This window comes from Xiphias gladius, chromosome 22 (genome assembly GCF_016859285.1).
Source record: "Xiphias gladius isolate SHS-SW01 ecotype Sanya breed wild chromosome 22, ASM1685928v1, whole genome shotgun sequence".
Taxonomy (NCBI): domain Eukaryota; kingdom Metazoa; phylum Chordata; class Actinopteri; order Istiophoriformes; family Xiphiidae; genus Xiphias; species Xiphias gladius.
In genome coordinates, this window is record NC_053421.1 from 10204106 (window position 1) to 10229526 (window position 25421).

Sequence of the window (25421 nt, forward strand, 5' to 3'; positions counted from 1 at the left end):
AAACAAAAAAACTGAGCTTATTTGTGGTTGCTTCCAAAAAAACTGCACCTTTGCCCAAAAAAAATTACAAATGCTGTAATTCCAGAAGAAGGCAGGCAAGCCAAATATGGGTAGAGAACATTTTTAGCCTGTGGCTAAACTTTCAAAAATGACTTATCGTCCATCGGTAGAGGTGTAAACAAAGCTAAATCTTCAGCAAGGTTGGAACACCACTTGATGCAAGCTAACAAAGCTGATGTTAAAGTATTGTAGTTTCAGGGAACTGCAGCTCTGAGGAAAACATTTAGATCAAAACTGGCAGCATTAACTTTAGGGCAGCCAGCACTCTTCATTACACAACAACAAACAAAGAGCAGGGCTCTTACTAGTTGAACAGGAAAAGCCGTGGCTCCTCCAGGGTGTGAACCAGGATTGTGATATTAGGGGTGTAGCTGCTTTCCAATCGTGTGTGCAATGCAAAACAGTGCTCGGGATCAGGATGTAGGGTTTTGATAGAATATAGAATAAACTAGATTGATAGAATATAGAGATTAATGCTTTGAAAGTATTGATTGGCACTCTACTAACATTCCCACAAAACATTTAAAAGGTCAGTCACAATCCTTTACTAAAAAGAAAAAAACGTTACTGTTCAAATATAGATTTATTTCCATATTTCTCCATACAAACATCTTTTTTTTCCAAAAAAATAAACTGCCGAAAGGGATGAATCAACAAAAGTGCACAGTCATAGCCATGAACCGTGTCCACAAAAATATCAAAGAGGGGGTAAAGCTGTGTGATGATCAGATATAAAGCAACAGAAGGGAATCCTCAAGGTTGACACAAGATTAGAAAAGCTGTAGTTGTGTTTCTTCCACTCAGTATTGGTCTCCAACACCTGAGTTGTACAGGAGCTACCGCTTTCAGCGCTCTCGTCAGGTATAAGTACATTGGAGAGGTTTTGCTCCTCTGTGCAAAGACTCATTTGATTAAAAAGATAATTATTGGAAATTCAATTCTGACTTCATCCCCAAATGACTAGACTGCAGGTGCAGCTGCGATGCTAATACATCCAGCACTATAAGTCACTATATCTTGTGTTGAGCGTGTAAAATCTTATTTTTCTTAGAAAGAGGAAGGAAATCTTCCAGCGGGGCATGTCACTTTCATTGGTTTTCGCTGCAAATCAACTGACGAAGATGAGGATTTTGATATGACCCGTGTCATGTGCTTCGCTAATGCAACTGCGACTGGAACAGGTGTCGCCCCAGATGTCAGAGCGTTTCCTCTCACTTTGGAGAAAATATTTTTCACTCCCTCTGAAGATGGACATTTGTTTGCAGTGGGGCACATGCTCACAGGCTCATAGTCAGATTGGAGGCAGAAATGTTTGCTCACCAACACACATGCTCTGTTTGAGAGCATGAAACTGTGGATTTCCCACTGAAGGTCACATCCTCACCCGCTGACCAGGGCATCCAATATCAGTTGACAAAATGCTCCTCTTTGATTTCATGCGTTGCGTTCAGGTGGCCGGCCAGCTCTTGCATCACAGCATCTTTGCCAATCTGGTCGTTCCTCCTCTTTTCCATGATCACGTCCTCCAGGCTCTGAAATTCCAGGACGTGATTCTTTTTCTCGGAAAACAGTAATTTTAACCTGTACGGCTGCTTCCCAATCCTTATCTCGCCTCCGATTTTGAACTCCCGTTTGCCAAAGCGGCACCAGGCGGCAAAACACTCCGAGTTCCTCCAGTACAGCTCTTGGTCTCTCGACCCCACATGGTCCAGAGCGTTGCGCACAATCACCTCCGGCGGGAGCGCACGGTATCTGTAGAGGTCGTTGACTATCCTGCCGTTTTTGCCCTGGCTCACATCGGTGAGGAAGTTGTTCTTTATCTCAGCCCGGTGCAAATGAACCACCTGGAAGTCCCCGACGTAAACAGCCCAGTGCGGATACTGTCCGGTGGCTACAAACTCCAGCAGGTCTCCCGGTCTGCACTTGTTCAGGAGACTTTCTGCAGAGTGCGTCGCGGCTCCGGCGTTTCTCTCATAGACGCACTCCTCTCGGTAGTAAATCGCGCACTCCAGCTCGTCCCGAGAGTCGAATGGCTTCTCTCCGTGGCTTACCGTGTGGTTTTCCGTTGAAAAGTGGTCCAAATTGTCGTCCTGGTCGTCATCGTCGTCGTTGGAGAAAATGTAAGAGACCCCGATCCGCGGTCCGTCGTCGTCCGGGTCGAACCCATTCGGGTCCGACGTCGGCACCTCTGCGTAATTTAGATGCGTAAGTTTCTCCACCTGGTTCCCCATAAGGGTGACAGGTGGCTGAGAGGTGATACAGCCGAACACAAAAGCAGGATCCACCTGTTCTCGACGCACGCACGCACTCACTTCACCAGGGAGGGGGCGGAAGGAGGCGCGGGGCTGTGCAGTGTCTTAACTAAATCCAGAGCGGCGAAGACGGGCACCAATAATCCATGTCCAGATGCAAGTACGTTCCGGGTGAACACCAACTGCGCCTACATGCACAGAAAGACACAAGACAGTTGCTTATACGCTGAGTTCAGGTCACGACTGAAGACTTCCTGGAAATCCTAACTATTGTGCGTGGTTTACATTCCCAACAGGTGTGACCTGACGCACCTGTTGGCTCAAACTCCCCGCTGGCGCTACTGCCATGTTTACTTTTTATACACCCCCGGTACTGCGCGACACCGTGCGCACTTCTGCCGTCAAGTTGGTCCATCTCAAGTGTACACCAGAATTATTCCGCCCGCTCGTCTGTGGGCTAATCCACGGCAAAGTCACTGGTCGGCGGAGACACTCACCTGCGGCTCGGCCGGTCACAGCAGCTTCTCACGCTCTCCCGTGGTCGCATCGGGGACACCGGCGGGACCTCCGGCTGTGGCGGGCTGCCGTGCGGCTCGCTCTGCTGCACAGACTGTCTGCAGGCCTCGTAGGAACCCCAGTGTTCGTTGCGGCGAAACTCACCCAGGATCGAGGGACTGCTGGGAGGTGTTGCCATTTAAAGCGACAGCGCGCATCTCTGCCTCATTTGCATATTCGCTCTCCAACGTTGTCTGAACGAGCAGAGGAAGAATCCAGCGTTGGCGTGAGATGTTTCTGCTGTACTTTCATCTGCACAAGAAGCTTATCCCAATAAAATGCTGTGTTACTGCTTAATTGATTTAATCTATAGAACTGAGTACATTTTACATATTCGGTGGGCTTACGAAATAAAATAATACTACAAAGTTTTTTGTTTTGTTTTTTCCACTGTAGCCTTTAATACCAAGACGTGGAATATTACAGGGATAGATGGGAATTTAACACGCACACTCCCCCACGCTCTTAAGTCCACATGTGATCAACGCAGGGATTTTTCAAAGGGAGATAATGATCCAAAAGGTCAAAAACAATTAAAACATGGAGTATATCTTGATTGCATGTCCGTATCTTTTCCAGTGCTAAAAGCACTTTTAATGCGATTCCACAAAAGTCGATAAGGAAATCATAAAAACATTGACATTTTCATGAATAGCGAGCAGCAGACACATCCTGTATAAAGGGAGAGGAAAAGGGAATGGGGAGAAATACATCCATCAAGGCTGTGTGCACCACTTTCTTGTGACATTCTGTCCTTTGTAATCAACACCGGATAATTAGTTTTAGACCAAAAAAAAAAAAAAAAAATAGTGTGCTAAACCCTGACTGTGTTTTGCTTTGGGGCAGGTAGCAGAAAACAAAACAAAACAAACATGCACACTGGTCAGTGAACCAGTCACTGATTTCAATATTTTCATACCCACAAAGTCGGTGCATTGATGAAATGAAGTTTAAAAGTGAAATCGGATTCTAAAGCGAAATCTCTTTGGCAGTTTACATTGTTGCGTGTGCAGCAATTTACAGCATGATGTAAGTTAAGGATTAGAATTATAAAGATGTAAAAATAATATAATTCAGGAGCAAATGCTGTTAACACACAGGAAATAACATTCCAAAATGTATTTGATAAATTGAAGGCATAAGTTTTATTCTGTGTTCCTCTGAATTTAAGGTTTTTTTTCATTCTTAACAGCAACAATCTAATCCAAACTGACTTTACAGAATTATACGGTTCTTACTGTTTTTCCGTAGAGAAAAATATAAATTTTGCACTGGATTTTGACATTTTGCCTCTAAGCTACTTGAGCTATTCAGATGTACATGTCACTAATGCCAGCAGGGGTATCAAAACATTGATGGTGAGTATTTCTAAAATGCACTCTGCCTAAATTAAACTTTCAGTGGACCCTTTTTCACAGCAGACATCTTGAAAAGCATAAGTGTAAATAATAACAGGGATGATAACTCTGTTCAAATGAAGTGTCCCAGTAAATCATGACGGTGCCACAGGGAGCCAGCATGTACAATACCAGCACCCTGAAACTGAAGCAACTAAATGGAATTCAGGAGTCACTCATTTTAGTATTGACGCCTGCACATGTCAAAGTGTCTTCTGAGAAAAAGGCTTTCTCCAAACGTTGCAGTTTATGGGTTTGAGCGCACGAATCCTGATGCAGGAGGATTGTACAAGTAGACTTACAGTACATAGATGGTACTTTCTGTAAAGCTCTGGTATCTTGCAGTCTTAAATAACTCCAGTCTGCTCTAACGGAAATTATATTCACTTCAGAGGTAAAGGAGATATGGACAACCACAAGGAGAACATCGTTTCCTTGAAAACTCTGTAGAAGTGTGTCAACTTTGGAGGCAGAGCAGGGGCCAGACTCCTTTCTTGATGGGAGTGTCAAACCGTTTGGATCAAACCAGCGTTGGGAGTGCCAGTCTTATCTGAGCCCCGCTGTTCTCCTCCCTCTCCATCCAGCTTTGGCACTGCCCCGGCCAGGACTCCTGTGCCAGAAAGCGAGACTACTGTATGTTCACTTCCAGCAGAGAGGTAAAATCCTCCTTGGACAAGCCAGATAGACACTGAGGCTTACAGTGTCTCAGGCAGCCATTACATCTGCTTCTTTGAGCTTTTGAACAGCTGAATGTGAATTCCAGATCGGGCATAACAAGGAGACAGTTAACATCCATAGGGAATTGATTGGCATTTTTTTCCCTCAGCATTGCGTGGTCCATGCGATACTGTGGTTAAATTTCTGAGGGTATTTACAGCTCTGCATCCCTCCAAAGGAACAGCTTAATGGCTTTGCCTGGGATATGGTGAATGCAAAGCTGATGCTGATGTTTGTGTTTGCGCTTTCCACAAATTGAATTTCTGTTGTAAAACTACCTGTGATTTGACATGTTGTGCAGTGAACAATTTTAGAATTCACAGAATGGTAATTCAAAATGAAGCAGAGTGGAGAAATGAAGGACTCAATATCAACTAGATCATTTGTTGCCAGTTAATATCTTCACTGGTGAACTGCTCTTAGTGCTGTGTGACGCACTCTTTGGAGGGAAAGAGCAATTAGAGATTTTTTAAAATGCCTGATGCAAGGTTATTAAAAGATTAGCTTCACCTAGATTTATCTCAATACAGCCTTTGTTTGTTTCTATTTGGAACAAAGACCCTTCACAGGGAGCGAGAGCAGGAAGGGAGAGATTTAGTCACATAAGCGCATTCCCACAGATGTTAAAGAATGGTTTGCTTATGGTTCATTTGTAAAATTATTTTTGAGGAACTTTTTTTTGTTATCTCCGGTATGCTACTTCAGTTATCAATTACAAGAAACTGTCATAAAGATTATAAAGATTTCAATGTATATATGTATTGAAAACGCAGTTACATCATCAATAAACACCAGTGACCCAGTTCTATTGGGAGCCATACATGCCCATGCCACAACACTGCCTCCACCATGTCTGACAGATGATGTGCTGCTTTGGATCATGAGCTGTTCCTTTCCTTCTCCATTCTCTTCTCTTCCCATCATTCTGGTACAAGTTCCTCTTGGTTTCATTTGTCCAAAGAATCTTGTTCCAGAACTGGGCAGGTTTTTTATGTTTTCTAGCAAAGTCTAACCTGACCTTTCTGTTCTAGAGTTACCAGTGGTTTGCACCTTGTGGTAAACCCTCTGTATTTACATTCATGAAGACGTCTCTTGATTGTAGACTTTGACAATGATACGCCTGCCTGGAATGGATGAATGAATAAAAATAAAAATTAAAAAAAAATATTACGTATATAAACACACACAAACACATATAAATAAAAGCACTAAAATTAGCACCACCTAGATTTATAATTACCTATGGTGGTCACAACTCTACTAATAATCCTATAGCAGAACTGGAGTTGACAATTAATCCAGAGATGACAAATTAATTTCTTCTCTTCTGGCTCTGCTGACTAAAATAATACTGTGTCCTCGTGCAGAGGCTGCCTCCTTGTGGTTCGGTCAAATTCATGCATCATGTGCATTAGGAAAATATTTTAAACGTTATCATTACCTCTTTGCCCAAATACAGACACAACTTTGATGGTATTAATAGAAGAAAGGTTTGAAGATTTTATTTGTATTCAACAAGGCTGGGATTCAAAATGCTCCAGCTAAAATACAAAAGTCATCCCCTCTAAAATTAAAATTTTACTAGATAGAGTTTTCCAGGGGGACGAATCGAACAAAAACTCAAAATTCTCCATAAAACACTAGCAAACATTAAATGAGTAGTGATGAAAACAACTGTCTCAACAAAAAATGCTCCTTTTCTTAATATACAATTAATTACCAAGGAATGGGTTTTATGATAAATGATCCTGCCAGTAAAAATGCAGAGCACTATGTTCAATTGCTGTGTCTCTTTTGGCTCTGGATCTTTCTCCTCAGCATCTGGTCAGGAATGAGGTCTGACTCTCTAACATCAGTGTTCCCACAGCCCACCACAGGACAGCTAAAGGACAGAGAAAGACAGGCATATTTAACACATCAAACGCTCTCCATGTATTTACTTTGTATTGGCTTTGCCTGGTTACCTTTGCTTTATTAGTTTCTATGCCAACGCTTACAGCGCTCCAGCCTAACTTTTTTAATTGGTTGCACTGGTGCGCCCAACTTCTTCATTTTGGTGCACCGGCACATAATTTCGATGTTCCCAAAATTTTTTCACCACGCCTTTTATTAAATTGCATAATTTTATTATCCATAATTTCATTATGCTTCACAAATGCATGCCTTTAAAACAGCACACATTCTGCCAATTCTTTCAAGGCTTTGCCATTACGGTTGGGGTTAGACAGTATTTTATGCAATCTGAATTTAGTATTGAATCACAATGAAATGCATAATGTTGGCCATTTTATCATATCTGAGCCATGAATAATGGTCAAGCCATTCTTTGCAATAGGCTTATATTTTGGTCTTTTTGTATGTTTTAGGCTCTGGCTTGGAGTCAGATGAGGCCATTTCCACCAAGGGGTCAGGATTAGGAACCTTACCGGGGACAAGGGAGAAAGTTTGTGGAGCGAATAGCTCCGCTGATGATGTAGGGTCTGGGCCTTTCAGGGCCAAGCACAGGTGTTAACAGGGACTGCAGCATTTTTCTTTACAAAAAAACAAAATCAATCGATCTCTTCTTTTTGAATTACCAGTATGTTTTAAGGTTGTGATGTCGTTCGAAAAGGAGATTTCCCCACCCACAATCAGCGAAGAAGAACATGAGGATCAGACACACTAAGAGGTAGAGTAGTGGCAGGTCTTCAAAGAATGCAGGTGGGGGAAAAAAATAACACTATACACGTAAACACACAGAGCCAGAACTGCTGCATGTCAGGTGCACGGCTACAACCAATGATAATGTTTAGTCGCACTCAACAGATTTTTGCACATTTGTGGCGGAAATGGTGACGCTCCGGATCAATGCCTTATGTTTGCTTGTTTTCTGTGTCCTTATTCTGATACAGTATGCGAATAATACATTCTAGAAACCTCTTCAAAACAACACACATGCTTTTGTGAGTGTTGTATGAAAGTTTTGATACCGACGAAGACTTGAATGATGATGGGAACTCCAGGGCTGCTACAATATGGAGATAGCAATGACTGATGAAATGCTGTTGTACCTGTACCTAATCAAGAAAAGCCCTCTTGGGTATTGCTGCTATGACTGTGCATATGTAAGGTGTGCACAGTGACAACAGTCAGGACTCAAAACAATAGGCAGGTTCTGTCGACAACAACATATACCGATTTATACTGATTTCATCAGCATTCCTCTAGGACCAGCCACATTTAATTTGACTCCAACATCAAAGCAGTATAATAAAGAAAATGTGAATTAAGGCAGATTGTTGGTCCCACGCCAGCCTGCCAAGCTGTTTACTGCTGCAAAACCCTGATTCAACTTTCTAAGAGTCCTCCCAGGGAGCGTGTCTTACCGGCATTTCTTTTTCTGGCTATGTTTTGTTTTTATCAGGCCCAGGATTGCTCCTTCATCATAGTGGTGGTTACACTTGTTATTCTTCACGGGGTTAACCATTTCCACCTAGAATACAGATACACAGAGCTGTGTTATATAATGAAACACAGGGACCAAAAAGACAAATCGAGATGGTACTCTATATTTTATCTTCTTTATGTGTAATATATTATTGTCAATGACTAGTAGAGATGTGATGTAAAAACATAAAACGTATTAGAAAGGAGAAAAAAATTAAAAACAGAAATCAGTGAGCGCGAGAATTTCTACAAAGTAAAATAACCTATCAACAGGCTGGAGAAGTGTACCTGTGTGAGTGGGCATGTGAAGTTGACTTGGGTCTGTGTAACAGCGATGTCCTCATCGAGCTCCTCCATGTTCTTTGCTGACTCTTGGTTGGCTGAAAAGACGACATACATACAGTTTTTTTCTAAATGTCCAATCTCAGGAATAAATGATGAACTGGATCATTCACAAGATGGCGGGAGAAGATCCAGCAGGCAAGGACATGAGCTTGGATGAAACCTCTGTATATCTATGGAATACAGAAACATCTCACATTTAAGTAGAAATACATTCAGAGCAGATGGACATGTATCAAACGCTCAAAAACTTTTACTACAAAAGATTTTGTATCAAAGTTTTGGAAGGATTCCCAACATAAATTTATAGTAGCACATACAGTCTTGAGCAGTTACATCAATAGATGCACAGTTATCTACATGCATACACAAAAAACCTCACCCACTCATGCAGGTACACATACACCTTGCACACCCACCCATATTTAAAGCAATCTCTCTTTTTTTTTTGGTCTACGTATGAAGGTCTGTCCCAGTGCAGCTACAACTACTGAAAAACTCAAAGGCCCAGGCTAGTAAAAAGAAAACTCTACATGCTGCCTCCTGAAATTCATCCGTTATATACACCTCAAGGAGAACATGAAGTGACAGTTTTGACACTCATTCAGTTACCAAAAAAGATGTCTGATGGGTTAATCTTTCTAAGATTACATTCACTGCCTGTGAAATGATCTCACGTCTTTCGCAAAGTTCACACCTCACGCTACATTTACTCCCATTTTTCACTGGGTAATTTGATGCAATTTTTGGAATTGAGTCAGCCTGGGAAAATTGCATGGACACAACAGAAATTTCATTTACAGTGTCTACCTTTTAAACCCTGAATCCATTGCACACAGTGTAGCATTGCAAAATTCAGACTATTTTTCCTCTCTTTTCTGTCTACAGGGCTCACCTTGGTTGAGAGTGTTCTTGATGCTGTCCTTGAAGGCCACTACTTTCTCGTGACGGTGCAGATCAGCATCAGAGAGTCTGGCTGTTCTCTCTGTGAACTGCTCCTTCACTTTGGCAGACAGGCTGAACATGGCCTCTGGCTGCTCTGTGGCAACCTTCAGAAATTGAAGCATGTTATGCTGTTTCCATGATCTTACTATTGAAGTTAACCTAAGTGTATTCCCTGATGTTTAAAACTTACATCTTCACAGTAAGACTTGCCGTTATGGAAAATCTGTGTGCTAAAGGACTTCCTAAGGAATCAATCTTCTTAATGCACTTCTCATTAATTCAAGTCCTGCTCCCAGTAATGCATCTTTGGCCTGACCTTGTTCATTAAGCATGGAGGTAAACATGTTTTCCACTTACGTGATTAGAACATGCCAGGTTGCTCTCACCTCAGCTGTGACTTGTTGCACAACATCAACAAAGTAGTTAATCTCCCTGTCCAGCTTGGCACACTCCAGAATCATGGCCTCCATCTCTTTGATGCCAGGGTTCACCTCTCCATCTGTAACACATGAAGCACACACAGTGGTGGAGGAAGTATGTAGACCCCTTACCCGAGTATAAGTACAAATGTCACACTGTAAAAATACTCAATTACACGTAAAAGTCCTGCATTCAAACTCTTAAACATGTGAAAGTACAGGGGTATTAGTAACAGATGTGCTTAATTTATCAAAAGTACAAGTACTCCTTATGCAGAATGAGCCCTGCAAGTTTAATATCATTAAATTACTGGATCATTACCTCGAATTTTAATTTTCAAAAGTTGGGTTACCTTGAGCTCCCGCCAGGTCCATCGCCACAACTGTCACTATGTCCATCCCTATCCTGATGTCTGCCTGACATGACTTCAGGCTTGACAGTGTTCCGTGAACGGCGCTCAGAGACATTACGATGGGTAACTTTGATCCTCCGAGACCATAGACACCACGAACCCAACCTAAAGTTAAGCTAACGTTACGTTAGCCTAGCGTGCTAACGTCACCTGCTTCTGCTCTGAGGAACTTTGCTGACGAGCTACCTTATTAATGAGAGCAACATAGTCTTGTCTCTGTGTTATAGTAATTCTGTTACGAAGATAACAGGGTAAAGGTTAATTACATACAGGCAAACACGCAAATCACCCGCGAAAAAGGAAATTTAACTACAACAGTGGCTAAGTTCTGACTTCCGGGATTGTTTTTTCAAAGTAAAGGCCTTGACCAAAAGATCCAGTTATCAACGAAAGAGAAACAAAACAACTTATTATGAACAATCGTATTTATTAATGAAATTCATTTGGAAATAGCACAAAGTGATAATACACACAGTTGGCGAGTTAATTCATAGGCAATTTCAATTTTCTATCTATGTACAATCTCTTATTAGTGCATTAAGACATGTATGGTCTAAATAATGAAATGTAAGTAAACAATTCAATAGTCCTTTTTCACCGAAGACATTTTGACATGTCACAGTACAAAAAGCACAGGTATGAATAATGAAATTTATGATGGCTGACTTCCATTTAACTGTTTCAGTTTCATGGTTCCCGGTATTGTGCATGCTGGCTCACTGTCAAACTGTCATGGCTTACTGGGACAGAGCCATCGTTCATGTTATTAGTAACACCGGTGCTTATCCTACTAAGACTTGTCAAAATGTCTGCCGTGAAACAAGCCTATGGCAGCATAATTTTCTGATGAAGTGCTTCATCCTGATCTTCACAGCACCGTCCTGAACTCATCAAAAATGAAACTGGGCACATGGGCTTCAGCCACCTTAAGAACACATAGAAAATAAAGTGAAATTCATGTTATTGTCCCTCGGTACATACAGTAAAAATGCCAGACAAAAATGTCTATAGTTGTGTGTCATTCAGGGTACTGTTTTACTGACCATTTCTTGAAGATAAAAGGTATTGCACCTTACTGTATAACAACACAGTTGCTAAATATATTGAGGTAGCATCATCAGAAATCAAAGCTCAGGCTTCCCTACCAGCCCAAGTTATTGTAAACTGTTGTCAATGAAATCATTTTACAGCAATAACAGCAGCATTACTAAGGTGAAAGCTTCCTTACCTTGCGTGACAGTTTTGTGTACTTCACATAGTCCTCCAGGAACATCAGAGCTCCCACCACATCAGAGGGCATGTCAGGGATCTTCTGACTATAATGGAGAAAATTGGACACTCAAATGTCAGTTCATAAAGCCATGACGAGATAAATTTAACAATAGTATTCAAATCAAGCAAACAGTTGTCAAAATAAAACCCAAAATGTTAACTTAAAACTACGCAAAAGGAAGAGTTCAAATGTGTAATTTTAGCAATCATTCCTAAGTAGTCTAGTCTGTTTTGTTACCTTGTGCACTGCTCCATGATTGAGCGGATGAACTGACCAATAAGAGCCAAGAACTGTTGTGTGTATCTTGAGTGGAACTGTTTGAGGAGGGTGACCAGGCCAAGCACTAGCGGAGGCCAGTCAACCGGGTCCGTGGCTTTACGGCAGGTCATTCCTGGGAAGACATGAGACGTCAGTATTGTGGTAATGTACATGATGCAGCGTTACATACACCAGTTATTCTTGCATATTGACGGAAAAATCCACTACAGAATATATCACTACTATACTGAGGATCTAGTGCACATGCATTCCTTGAACCTTCCTTGTCCCAGTAATGACTTCCTACATTCCCCAGAATAATCCTCTATGGGTGCTGAGTATGGTGAGTAGCCTATCCACTTAAAAACCACATTCAAGCTCTCAGAAAAACAGAAGCCAGGTGATGGTTGTTATGCCACGTGGGTGGCAAGGTCTTGGCCAAAAATGACACAGATTCTCACATCAACAGAAACATGTAGGGGAAGCAGAACTACCAGATTTTCTTTGTAAGAAATACAAGTGATATTGTGATGGAGTAAGTGGACTAGAAAATGAACCTTCTCTCAAACATCAACCATCATAACACACCGGTTTACCTATTTCATACATAAATATACAACTGAATAACTCATCAATATCAATAGTTGTGATTTGGCAGACGGACAGAAGAAAGAAAACTTGCCTTGGTTTTTGCTGTACTGAAGTTTAGGCAGCTGAGCAATAATAAATAAGAAGTTGATGATGGGGAAGTATGGTAGGCGTTTGGTGGTGATGTAGATCTGTGAGCGAAATAACCAGAGAAAAATGGTCAGATCATCCTCTAAAGTAGAACCAAACAAAACAGAAAATAGACTGAGAGTACAGATTATAAGCAAAGCTGAAACTGTTTTCAGTTTGCAGTGGCTTCTGAAAATTAAAATGGAAAAAGAGAAAGAATTTGTCACTTATCCCATTGTGTGGGAAGAATCAGCCATAATCTGCACACCTTGTTGAGTGGGTTGTGGATGCCGGCAGCTTCAAGGTAGGCAGTGATATCGTACAGAAGAGTGTTGTCCTCTTTAGGGTAGGGCAAGGATGGGTCCTGGTAGTGAGCTTCAATGTCTGCCAGCAGAGACCTGGCAAGGTCACAATCAGAGTTGGCATTCAGTGGAAGAACAAAAAAAAATTGAATTACAGCAATAATCATTAATCAACAACTATTTGTGCTCAAATTCTAAATAGAAAAGTCGCATATTTTCCTCTTAAAGCAACAGCAAGGGCAATACTGAAACAAAGCAACACCTCTCCTCAGCACTAACAATAATAATTATATCGTAACACATTTACAGAGCTATTATTGAAATGACATGCACTTTGTAGAGAGACTAGACTGACTTGTTGAGGTTTTCCAGGGCAGCAGCCAGGTGTTTGGAGTCAAACTTGCAGGAGTAGTTGAGCTCATTAGCAATCTGCTGTCTGAGAATCTGCATCTGACCAACCTACAACAAACACCAATATTTAACATTATTTTTATGGCAACGTGTCTTTTTTGAAAAATTGCCAGCAACGAAGAGCGTTACTAAGAGTATTATCGATAATTATTTTCTGCTAACTAACATGAGAGAATAACATTGACCGGTACCTTCATGATGGCCTCCAGGTACGCGCCCCAGATCTTCTGTGTTTTGGCCACAGCACTGGTGTACACTTTGCTGGCATTAGCTAATGCAGAAAAAAAAAAAAAAAACAGTCAAATTTTCACTAGAAGTAAAAAGATCCTGGCAGGTACAATAGTAGGATTTCCTAAATGAATACCTACCCACAATGCCCTGAACTGGGTTGACAGCACCCAGCATTGCTTTAAAGACATCCACCACTGCTTTGTCCTTCAAGATGGTCTTCTGTAGCATTGTAAGGAAGTTCTGATGGAAGAAACAGGTTGCTAATGCTAATATTCCAATAGACATAAAGCACGATGTGCATTGAAGATACAGTAAAGGCCCTTACAGACCGAGTAACAGCTATGTGTTGATTATAATTTCAATGAGAGCCTGGTGGTAGCTTTGTCGCACAGTCTGAGACATAGTTTTTGGGGCTAATTACCTGCAGCTCCTTGACAATCATAAAGCAGAGCAGGCGGTCCAGTCCATTGAGGCCAAAAGTACCTAGAGTGTTCTGGATCTCAGAGAACAGCCTGTTGTTTGTCACCTCCTGGTGGCTCTTCAGGTCATACCAGGTGTTCATCTGGTCAATGTAGCATGTTACCCTGTAGAAAGGACCCATGTTTGTTTGTGAGCTTATGAATACTTCAAGATTCAGCATCTACAGATATGACGAAAGCTCCATCATATCTCAATCTTCAGAAGATTAAAGCCCAGTTGTTCGGAGACAAAAAACAGTTTCAACAATTTCACTGTTATATTTGAGGAGACATACTTGGGATCAGTGATTCGGAGGATCTCTCTACAGAGACGACCGATGAAGGTGGCAGACTCATCCACAGAGGGAAACTTGGGGATGGGAATGTGGGTGGACTGGTGCACACTCTGCCAGTCCTGGATCTGATTGGAGCAAGGAAAGAAACAATCAATCAGTCAGCCCCTATTACTGACTAAGAAGGCAAACCAGAGCATTTCCTGTGGATTACAGATAGATGAACTGATGTGTGATCACTATTCAGGGATGTGATCAGAAACTGTTAACAGCATGCTAATGTTTTAATACCTGACCTTGGTCCTGAGGAAGCTGTTGCATTCCTGTTCCACATTGTAGTTGATGATGCGCGACACTTCCTCCTGCCAGATTTTAAGGCCATAAATGCTCACGTAGTCTTGGATGTACTCAAACGACCTGTAGAATCCATCCATAGTTGCCGCCATGTCCTTCAACTTGGGCATCAGCTCACTGGGCTGAGAGAATGGGATATTGTATTGTTTTGTATCTTTAATTTTTCACAGCTGTTATCTTTGATCCTCCCGGAGCAGGAAGATATGCACATCAGTTCAAAGCTTTGTAAATACATTATAATGAGCCAGTAAAAAGTTCTTGTAAGTATTCTAAGTGTAATTGCTTTTGTCCTCCGTCCTGCAGAAACATCTCCAGTTCTATTAATAATTCAGTGATTTGATTTCACGCCTACCAAATTTTCCACAAACTTGCGCTCAAGATAGATAATGAACTGTAAAATATAAACATAAAAAATGCAGTGGATCTGATGTCTGACCTTAGTCTTGGGGTTGAAGATCAACCCTTTGTGCAGAGCATAAGCCACCCTTTTCACCAACTCCTTCCTGATGCCATCCTCCAGAAGCTGCTTAGGATCCACCTAAAGCATCACAGTGTGTTAGTAAAGTAAAATCCACTACAGTAACTTATTTTGAACTGCACTGTGGCTAATGACAGCACCAAATCGATGCCTGAATGTTGGACCAAAGGCAACTGCGTATTCATATTCTATCATCATGCCAAGAGTAAAGGTAGAGAACTTATTAAGAAGTACAAACTCCTTTATCACATCATCTACCTTAATGATCCCAACTAGAGTGGTCTTCATCATCAGGATGCCCTCAGTGAAAATTGAGATGTCATGAGTGAGTTTAGCCACCTGTGATCGCAGGAAGCAGAAGGATATTTAGGTTCACAAATGACAGATAGAAATCAGTGAACCTTAAATGAAACCATTCCAATGTCAAAGTATTGGGATAAGGTAAAGAAAGAATATTCTACATCGATTTGAGTACAGAGAGTCCTTGAACCGCATTCATTGGAATTTGCATTTCTGTTTTGTATTTAAGTTTAAAATTGAAAAAAATAGTCTATTTAGTCTATATGCCTTTTCAATATCATCCTGACAAATTCTAATTAATGCAATTCACGTAAGTTTCTGCTGACACAATCTGTTTCTATATCAATCTTTCTTTCCTAATATGTATTTCACATCAAAAGCTGTGTGTGAGATTGAAAAATGTTCAAAATGGCAGCTAGTATGTTTGCCTGATTTTCACAGACAGCAGATGAGCCGACGTCAAAACAGAGCAACTTCTGGCCTCTCAGCTGATAATTTTTAATGCATAAGATCTAAGGATTTTTTTTAATTGCTTCAATGACATTCTGAACAAGACTCAAGGAGTAGTGTGAGTATTTCAACCAAAAGCAGTTGTTTTACTTCATAGCGAGCCCCGAGCTGGGAGTAGTCCTTTAGTTTGTCCTTATCCAGCCGTGTGGGCACTTCCATAATGTCGTGGATCTGAAGCTTGATGATCTTGGCCAGAGAGGTGAACATGCTCTCTGGGATGATCTGAAGCACCTGGAAACAAGAAGATAAAACACCCCAACTGAGAACCAATGTGGATTCATGTTTGATGGGTTTGAGAAAGTAGAGTCAAAAATAATCATCAAAAGCAGATGGTGTAAGAAGCTGTAGATGACAAAACTTGTGAGGAACAAATCCTCTGGCATAAAGCAACATAGCATGTGGTGGATGACACCAGAGGGTAATAGCATCTTAAGGTACACATTCATTAAGTAGTTCTTTTGGATACATTTTCCAAGCAGATGGTTGTAAAAAACATTAATCATGACTGCAGCTGTTACTGCACAGTTACTGATCAATAATTTACAGCATGAAGAGCTAATTTTTTTAAGTTACGAAACCATGTTCATCTACTGTATGAGTACCAAAGAAAATGTCAGTGTTTCCTCTCTGCTTAAAAACCCTTTGAAAAACAAAAGTTACTTTTGTAAGATCTCACGTGCAACATGGCTTTAATATGATGTACCTTCCTGACATAAGCCACCAACTCTCCAGAATAGAACTGCGAAACACTCAGCAGGTCAGCACTGTTGGCCTGGTTGATACGGAGCAACGGAAGATCCAGTGCAGATGCCAGCTGGTAACACACACACACACACACACACACACACACACACACACACACACACACACACAAAAAAGGAATTCTTTTAACATCACAGGTAACAATTCTCTAAATCAAGGCAAAGTTATGGAAATAACTTATTAATTCTGTCTGCATCTGTGGGTATTTATTGGGCAGAAATAGTCCGGACCTTCAGAAATGTAGCCCTCAGTTTTGTGACCATGGACGGGTTGACTCTGATGCTCTCCTGCATAATGGATGTGAAGCTGCAGAATGAAACATAATCCAGAAAAAGAAAAAAGGAAAAAAAAACAACAACTGGTGAAATCAGCTTCACAAACACAACAAAAGCACAACAGAGTTAAATAAAAGTCAAAGCAGCTACAGCACTGTGGTCTTCTTGATGGTTTATAAAAAGCTTAGCAGACTGTCATGCGGCATTTCACTGTATTTGGCTGACCATGTCAAAGACACATCTGCTTCAATCTACAGGTCCAATGTGGAGATTTTAATAAAAAATGTGCAAGCACAAAATATGCCAGAAAATCTGTTATTAATAGGCCATTTAACTGAGCTGTGTAGCAACTGTGATAGCAAAGGTTCAGATTTCAATTTCTTCATGGTAACTTCACTATCTTCTTCTTTACCAATATTTTGGGATGGCTTTAATATTTATCAGCAAGTAAGTACCTGTCAATTATCTGCCATGCGTAGGACAGGTCTCCAACTATCTGCATGGTAATGAGGACTTCTTCTTTGATATTGATGGTGCGGATCATTTGGTGCAGGAACTTCCTGGTGTCAGCCAGGAACTGACAAACCTGCAGGTTAGACTCCAACTGGTGGAACTCCTGGACCTGAAGAGGCAAAGAAAAACATTTCATAGACCCTCATAACTGCACAAAAATGAATAACGAAGACTGTAGGCACTTTCTCAGCAGTGTTATTTTCTTGATGTTAAAAAAATAATAATCCTCCATTGGCCGTCATTCAATTTTTGGCTCAGGAGGATAATTTGGCAGTTGCCCAGAAGACTGTGCCCATGGACTAGATGATTGTGTAAACAGTTATCAGGAGCTATATAAATAAACATAACTCAGTGTCAATTTTTATGAAAATGATATTTGTTCTGTTTCTAATTTTACAATAGACTGTGACAGGATAGACAGGAGAAAACGAGGGCACTGCAATCCGCTAAGCTAACAAGAAATTTCTATTATGTATTCTGATGTATCTCTATTTATATGCGTTTCATAGCAGTTTATTTAATCTCTTTCTTTTGCTAAGGTCTGCAAAGATTGTTGACTTTTACTTATTAGCTAAATACATTAGGCTAAGGTGATCAAAGTAACCCTGGAACCGCAAAAAATAATATGAAATGATTCAAATACTGTTATCAAAGTCAAAAGAGTCCTTAAAATCAGGGGACTATCATTATCTCACTCACCTCAACAAGAGCCTGTATGAGCTGAACGGTCTTCCTCCCAGCAGCTGTAGAGTCCTCATAGTTCAAAGACTCGATCTGCTTTGAGATTTCTCTGAACCAGGCTTGTAAGTTCTCTGTGATGAGTAATATAGGGTGTTTAGTACAAGCAGAGGAAGAATGTTATCAGTTTTTCACAAGTGGTGGTTATGAAAAATGGGTCTCTCTACTAAAGATAGAGTCCAATGACAGAAGTAAGTATGACTGATGTAAATTTAATCCTCCATTCCCTGTGCATTTGTTTTTTTTAAGCAGTTCTTCCATGATGTTGCCCTGCCTCAACATTTCCCCCTGAGCAGCTTCAAGCTTAAACTCACTGACGCATTTGTGTTCCAACACTGAAATAATCCATGACATCAAAGCATGAAACGCTGCATGGTTGAGGCTCCTTCAGTCGGTACCCTTTTTCGCTGCGTGCGTAATCCGTCACCTTATCTATCGTCTCACCGTTTTTCTCCACCCTGGTAAGCGGTTTGACGCCAGAGAAGACTTCGGCCAGCTCAGTCATTCTCTCTGATCCCTCCTTCTTGTAGCTCTCCCATTTGATCTGCTTCTCTGATAGCATCTGCTTGAACATCTGGAAGAGGGACAGCACAGATGCTGAGTTGAGGAGGAAGGATTAGTCAGATGAGATGTGTAATGGGAAAATTACACTTGCATTCTCTTTTAATGATAGACTGGCTAGCCATATGCTGTATCACTGTATGCTAATAGACAACAGAGCAGACACACCTAACGGGAACCACAGTTGGCTTGATCACTTTGGAATTATTCTGACATTAATTTCACACTTTGAATGCTCATTTCATTTTTCCAGGATCTATGAGAGGCTCTCACCTCTTTGAGTGTGAACTCAAACTGAGCAGTATCTAGCAGAAGCTGGAACAGGATCTTGGGGTTGTACTTGGAGTCGTTGAGCACTTGGTCTTTTATCTGACGCAGTCGCTTGTTGTTTGGGTCATAGGCTATGAAACAGAAAATGACTAAACTGCAAATCAACTATTTTCCTTAACATCATCTCTCCGATGATAATGTCACAAATCTTGAACTCTGAAGCAAGGCGCTGTATGAGCTTTTTTGCTGAAACTAACTAGAAATGGACAAAAGTGAAATTCAGGCTGCTTAGAGAAAACAAAACATCAATGTCTTAATATTCCTTGACCTTGCAAGAGTGACATTACTTAAACTTGAACAAGCTTCTTTGTGGTCTTAAAGGGAAAAAAATTGCCCAATATTCTCACCTGACTCTGCAGAGTGCAGCATCAGCCAGCGGATAGCAACGTTACAGTCCCTCAGACAGTTGAGTAGTTTGGGAATGTTGTCCAGGATGATCTCCTCCCTCAGGAAACCTTCCTTTAGCAGCTGCTGCACCTGAGGCCTCAGGCTCTCCATGCTGGCTGCATATCTAGTTGCCTAAACACACAGTGGTGGTCGTGTTTTTGGGGAGATATGGTAAAACGTACCTTTCATCTTGGACAATAGATTATGTATTCACTCCCACTACTGGCATTTAAGAAGCGTGGCAATGTCTACAGACAACAGACTAAATAGGGATCATTCAGTTGCTTCTTCTCTGCAAAGCTGCTATGAGTGCAGAGTTCCTCACGATCATGACACTGTGCATGTTTATTCTTACACTTAACTCCAATGCAAGATGATGAACATTCACCTTCTTTTTAACTAACTTTTCAAGAAAAGTATAAAAATATCTTTCTAAAGTCACTGACTTGGTTAAGTCCCTTGTGTTTCAATTTAGATTCTGCACTGTCAATGGAACACTTCTTAATTCTATGGACATAGTTATTAGTACCTGCATACAATAGAGTGATACACTGAAGGATTGTAAATTGAAAAGCTGGAAACTGTGTCACATCGAAGCCGATCTTTATGTTTCATTACCTGCTCTTTGATGTTAGCGGATTCCAGGGTGTAGTTGAGAGCGGTCTTGGCAGCTTTGTATGGTTCCCAGGCCTCCACCAGGTTCACTGTGATCCCCATGTAGATACTGATAACCTGCAGACAGGCAACACACACAGGTCAGTTCAGTGCAACAGTGTAAATGAAGAAACTGAACTGAGAAGAAACAAATAGAATGCCAAAACGTAACACAATGAATCCCATATCATTTCATAAAGTTGTTTATATTCAGTTCTAATCTACTGACATGACACCATCGGATTAGATTCATTATACAGGACATTCAGTGAACAGCCTATCGTATAACAAATGTCTTACCCAGTTGTCAGGGAAGTACTTGTCCACTATCTCTCTCATCTTGGCCTGCTGGGTGTGCAATATGGAAGGGCTGAAGTAAAGGCAGACATACAGCATGGCTGCCTGGTTAGCCAGCGCTGTGCTACGATGCTCTGGTAGAGGGTACGCAGACACCTGATGGACAGGGAAAAATGTGAATTTAAGTCCAGCACAGAACATTTGACAAAATCTATACCCACTCAAGTTGTAACAGTCTCATACAATCTCTAACAAGGAAAAACCTACACTAAGTCTAATAGCAGAGGACAGAATCTGTCATTTCGGTTTATTGACGGTTCAAAATGATGTTTTCCCAAATGTTTCTCACTTGGTTGTAGATGTCATCAGAGCGCAGCCTCCCAATGACCATGCTAATAAAAGGGGTACTGATGGGGACTCTCTGGAAGTAGCTCTCTGGGTAGTTGGCTGGCCGTTTGGCTCCGGGCTGGCTGGAGTAGCCGGTGCTGCGGAGCAGCTTGCAGATGTCGTCAAGGTTGGAGTCGGCCGAGGAACGGGCAGCGCTAAATAAATGTGAAACAATACATTGTGTTTCAAAAAAACAGTATGCATTTTGGACAAAGATCAACACATGGAGAAAGCTATAATATGATAAAAAAGAATGGCTAACGACTGGAACAAGTGGCGATGAATAATTTGTAATGATACAAAAAATAATTCAGTCACAAGCGCACCTGTATCTATAGTAGGAAACAAGCATCCTCTCTCTGACCTCCCCTTCAATTTTTTGGTCAATAACGAGCAGCATGACTCCATACAGATACAGAGCCTCGCACTGGGTGGAACAACAGAAAATACACAATCAATCTCGATGCTTAGTTTTAATGTGTAATTTTAAGAACTAGGCATGGAAATCAATCTGTAAATCAGTGACACAGCTGATTAATTCTGATATTTACTCACCAAAAAAATATATTAAAAAAACATTAAATTAGCTTATTCCTAAAAATTAAAACTGGTTTGCATCTGTGTTACTCACTAGAAGCTGTTTTCCATCCTCATTTAGAAGCACAGTCTCCAGGGTCTGCTGAATATAAACACCCTCATATAGGTCATCCAAATATCTGCAGAGAAGAGGGGAATAATATCATATCATCTTGTAACATAGAGGCTTCATTGTGTTTTGAGTTCTACAAAGAGGAAAAAGTGTGTTCTGACTGAACTGAAAGTGAACTGAACCAAACCCCTAAATAACCCAGTCCTGTCTTACCTGTTAAGATCCACTATATATTTGTGGACACTCTCAAAAGCCAGATAGAACCTCGAAAGAATCTCAATGTTGTTCTCTCTAAACTCTTCATCCAGGTCTTGAAGCTCAGGTTTGGCTTCCAGCTTCCCCTCATAATACTCTGGACCCTAGAGAGGAAGCAACATTGTGAAAAAAATGAAAGTGCAATCAACACTCATGTCTTTACAAAGACACTGTATACACCGAGCTATCCACAATGGAAACAAGGTAGTACATTTAGTCCAATCAGAGAGCTATTATTGTTATAATTCACACAAAGAACTACAAGTTCCTATTTTTTTGCACTCTGGGAAAACTTACAGCAGCCCAGCAAAGCCACTACTAAATATGCAATTATTTCAAATGAGATGAACTTACCTCAACTTCCTACTACCATCAATTAAATGTAAGTCTTCACATTGACTAATTCAAAAAGTGAGCATGCATCATGTGCCTTCTTTCCTCAAATCTAAAATTAATTTAATATTGTCACACTACTAGTACATTAAGCTTCAGACCACAGGTAATGCCTTTCGTAACTACTCAATGCTTAAAAAAAAACTTTGGAAAATCGTAACTTGATTCATACCTTGAAGTAGCTGAAGTCACAGATAATGTCTCCATATTTCTGCTGGTCACTTTTGTCCTTGAGCCTGAAAACTGTAGGGATGAAGTCAGAGAGGCGCAAGAGCTCAGCGATGATGGCGTTTCCTCTGGAAACTATCCTGAGGATGGCCTGGCCGCACAGGTTGTTCTCCGCCAGAAAGTCCACCATTGTGGCTGGAGGAAGATGAGGAGGAGGATGCACAGAGCAGCCACACCGGGACCCTGTGTTTTCCCAGCAGATATTCCAGCTGATTAAAAAAAAACAAAACAGGGAGTTTGAATACAACAGATAGATCAAATCAGTATTTTTTGATGCTGTTTTTTTTTGGGGGGGGGGGTTCCAACCAGACAGACTAGCTTCATCTGCCCAGACAGACACTGAATGCCCTCCTGAGGTCGGACTCTAAGAGGAGCAAACAGAAAGAGCATTCTCCCAGGGACTTTACGTAATAAATCACTACATTAGTATCACTTTGATTTATCGAGTGTTTGATCCTATCAGATTATTTTGCATGAGGGTGGAGGTTTTCTCACCGGAATTAACGTTAATGCATAACAGTTTTAACGTTAGTACTAAAATGTCTGTCTGTAACATTGAGCACCCCTAGGTTTCATAATTCCCAGCTTTCTTGATGACACATAAAAAAACACATCGACAACACTCGTTTATCTTTTAAAAGACTTGTTGTTTGGATTCTAAATGCAAGAATTTGAGGAGTGTAGTTACTATATAGCCGTGCATGAACTGTTAGCTCTCTCTATTACCACCAAGCTAACGTTAGCATGCAGCCTGCAAGCTACTTCCATTACTCTTGATCCTGCAGATGTCGATGAAGAGATGCAAGAATATCGTGGTACACTAACATTTTTGCGTTTTGATGTCTGAATATAAATAGTTGGAAATGTCCAAGCTCGAGAGAGTAGAAAAAAGGCTTGCCTCTTTGGAGCTTTCCTTCCCTGTTTACTTCCTCATGACCGACCGCATGACTCTTCCGCTGGGGGTGTTTGATTCTGTTCATTCAACGCACCGGAGACGAGCGGGAACAACTGTGACCAATGTTTTGACCTCCTCCAAAGTGATTATACTATATTTAGGGATTGTTACATTTCTTCCCCCAGAAATATCATATCATAAACTAGTCCATTTGAAATGACTCACAGTGCGGGTGTCTGCAAATGTAAACCATGAACATTTATATGGGTCCTGAAAGCCTTAAAAAAAGTGAGCGATGAATTTAAGCATCTGAGCCTCTTCAGCCCAGCTAGGATATATCAGTTCCATGCACATGTTTCTCTAGATGGCGACAGAGATCCGTTTTACCCTGAGTTTATCTCTCTCACTGGTGCTCCACCACGCCGAGGGTCTGTGAGTGCAGATTTCTGGCTCAGCGGGGATGCAGTCCTTTGTAGGGATTGAGTAGTGAGAATAAACTTGTACCGAAATTAAACCAGCCTTCCGTGGAAAAACTCGGAGATGGATCCACAGGGAAGAAATGCCACATCCTCTGGTCTTCAGCTTCAAATATCTCTCCTTGAAGGCCTCTGAAGAGACTTTTCTGTCACTTTTTACAGCAAGCCACTCATTATTTATCATCGTCTATACAATAATAATCAATTTGGTTACAGAAATAATGAACCTTACCTGTAAATACTGGGGTCCACCACCCGCTCTGTCTTACCATGGCTGAGAAAGCTGACAGCCTGCATGACCAACTTGTGGTTAACATGTATAAATAAGCATAATCCCTCATGTTCCCTTCAAATTATGATTGAATTGGATTTTTATTGCCAATAAGTCAAATGCGCTGGCAGGCACTTCTTTAAAGCAGTGTGAGCCCGAGGGTAATGACAGTCATATGGAGTAAGCTGTTTGTTTGACCTGTCATGATAGTGTGTAGCAGAGCGAGGTTTCATCTCAATCCTGGACCAGCTGATGTGTCTATGTGCCATAGACGACTGTCTATCTTCATCATTCAACATGCGTGCGCTAAAACTGTCGTCAATCTTTTGCGACAACACTGTTGCATCCTTTTAATTGCATTTTATCCTTCGAAAGGATTCTCTGCTTCAGTGTTTTTTTTAAAGATTATCTTTATAACACTTTTATTTTGCTCAATAGTACAGAGTGGTGCTTGGCAGGTGAATGGGAGACAGATGATGTGATATATGGCAAGCTGAGCTGCATTTAACATCCTAAACAATGTGCTTTTTATCTCACTGAGCCACTGGAGCAACATTATTTCAATGCATTTTATAGTGGGACAAGGGAGAAAGACAGACAGGTGCAATTTAGATTCATAGTTCACCTCCTCACTGACCTGGCTGTCCACAAACTACACACTGTGTCCCTGCAGCCGCTGGATTTATTACCCATTTACCATCACAGCAAGGTCACATTCTCAGTGGCACCTGGGTCAGCTACCGTATATGGACTTCTGGGGAAGCATCATGAAAGGTTTTCATGAATGAGGGCTCTTACTACACACCTTACTTATTAACCTTCTGGTGTCTTAAGGTTTTTCTCTTCTTTATATCATGATTGGTCTTTGTAGAATCTCATATGAGAATTGCTTTTATCTTAAAATAATAGATTTTTTGTGATAAATCAAATGTACTGTATGTAGAAGTAAAGGACACCACATGGCAACTGTGAAATCTTATCACAGTGTGTGTGTGTGTGTGTGTGTGTGTGTGTGTGTGTGTGTGTGTGTGTGTGTGTGTGTGTGTGTGTGTGTGTGTGTGTGTGTGTGTGTGTTATATTAATTTAGCCATCGACTGAAGAGTGACCAAATGACCCTCAGGTCTCTGCCCATTAAGAGCATTGATGGATCTCTGAGTTCTCATTCCCTCATTAGCCTGGTGGCTATTGACTGTTGGGTGAGGTAATCATCATTTGTCAGTGAAACCCTTCAATTGGATG

At 41.1% G+C, this 25421-nt stretch overlaps 3 protein-coding genes across 7 annotated transcripts; all 3 read right to left on the reverse strand.

The window, feature by feature from the left end:
- Positions 1-624: 624 nt before the first annotated feature.
- On the reverse strand, positions 625-2983 carry LOC120784825 (protein LRATD2-like). 2 transcript variants are annotated; one of them, XM_040118936.1, is made up of 2 exons: positions 2810-2983; positions 625-2500 (listed from the first exon to the last, which is right to left on the reverse strand). In XM_040118936.1, exon 2 carries the CDS (start codon positions 2289-2291, stop codon positions 1467-1469), a length of 825 nt encoding a protein of 274 aa, XP_039974870.1. In that variant the 5' UTR covers positions 2292-2500; positions 2810-2983; the 3' UTR covers positions 625-1466. The 2 variants fall into 2 exon arrangements, with proteins under 2 accessions (XP_039974870.1, XP_039974871.1); XM_040118937.1 differs by having other exon boundaries at positions 2625-2983.
- Positions 2984-6660: 3677 nt separating this feature from the next.
- On the reverse strand, positions 6661-10864 carry nsmce2 (NSE2 (MMS21) homolog, SMC5-SMC6 complex SUMO ligase). The gene is made up of 6 exons (XM_040116847.1): positions 10467-10864; positions 10081-10193; positions 9645-9798; positions 8696-8787; positions 8347-8453; positions 6661-6863 (listed from the first exon to the last, which is right to left on the reverse strand). The coding sequence occupies exons 1-6, from the start codon at positions 10579-10581 to the stop codon at positions 6758-6760; spliced, it is 687 nt and encodes a 228-aa protein (XP_039972781.1). The 5' UTR covers positions 10582-10864; the 3' UTR covers positions 6661-6757.
- Positions 10865-10954: 90 nt separating this feature from the next.
- washc5 (WASH complex subunit 5) lies at positions 10955-23545 on the reverse strand. 4 transcript variants are annotated; one of them, XM_040118782.1, is made up of 29 exons: positions 23439-23545; positions 22485-22749; positions 21878-22023; positions 21647-21731; positions 21342-21442; positions 20978-21170; positions 20632-20784; positions 20296-20409; positions 19638-19809; positions 19234-19361; positions 18844-18973; positions 18361-18473; positions 17604-17770; positions 17104-17179; positions 16815-16925; positions 16202-16342; positions 15560-15640; positions 15260-15361; positions 14766-14945; positions 14473-14597; positions 14140-14302; positions 13856-13958; positions 13679-13758; positions 13432-13535; positions 13043-13172; positions 12740-12836; positions 12037-12190; positions 11755-11842; positions 10955-11451 (listed from the first exon to the last, which is right to left on the reverse strand). In XM_040118782.1, exons 2-29 carry the CDS (start codon positions 22668-22670, stop codon positions 11395-11397), a joined length of 3480 nt encoding a protein of 1159 aa, XP_039974716.1. In that variant the 5' UTR covers positions 22671-22749; positions 23439-23545; the 3' UTR covers positions 10955-11394. The 4 variants fall into 4 exon arrangements, with proteins under 4 accessions (XP_039974716.1, XP_039974717.1, XP_039974715.1 ...); XM_040118783.1 differs by having other exon boundaries at positions 23366-23445; XM_040118781.1 differs by lacking the exon at positions 23439-23545 and adding an exon at positions 23267-23379.
- Between the last annotated feature and the right edge of the window lie 1876 nt (positions 23546-25421).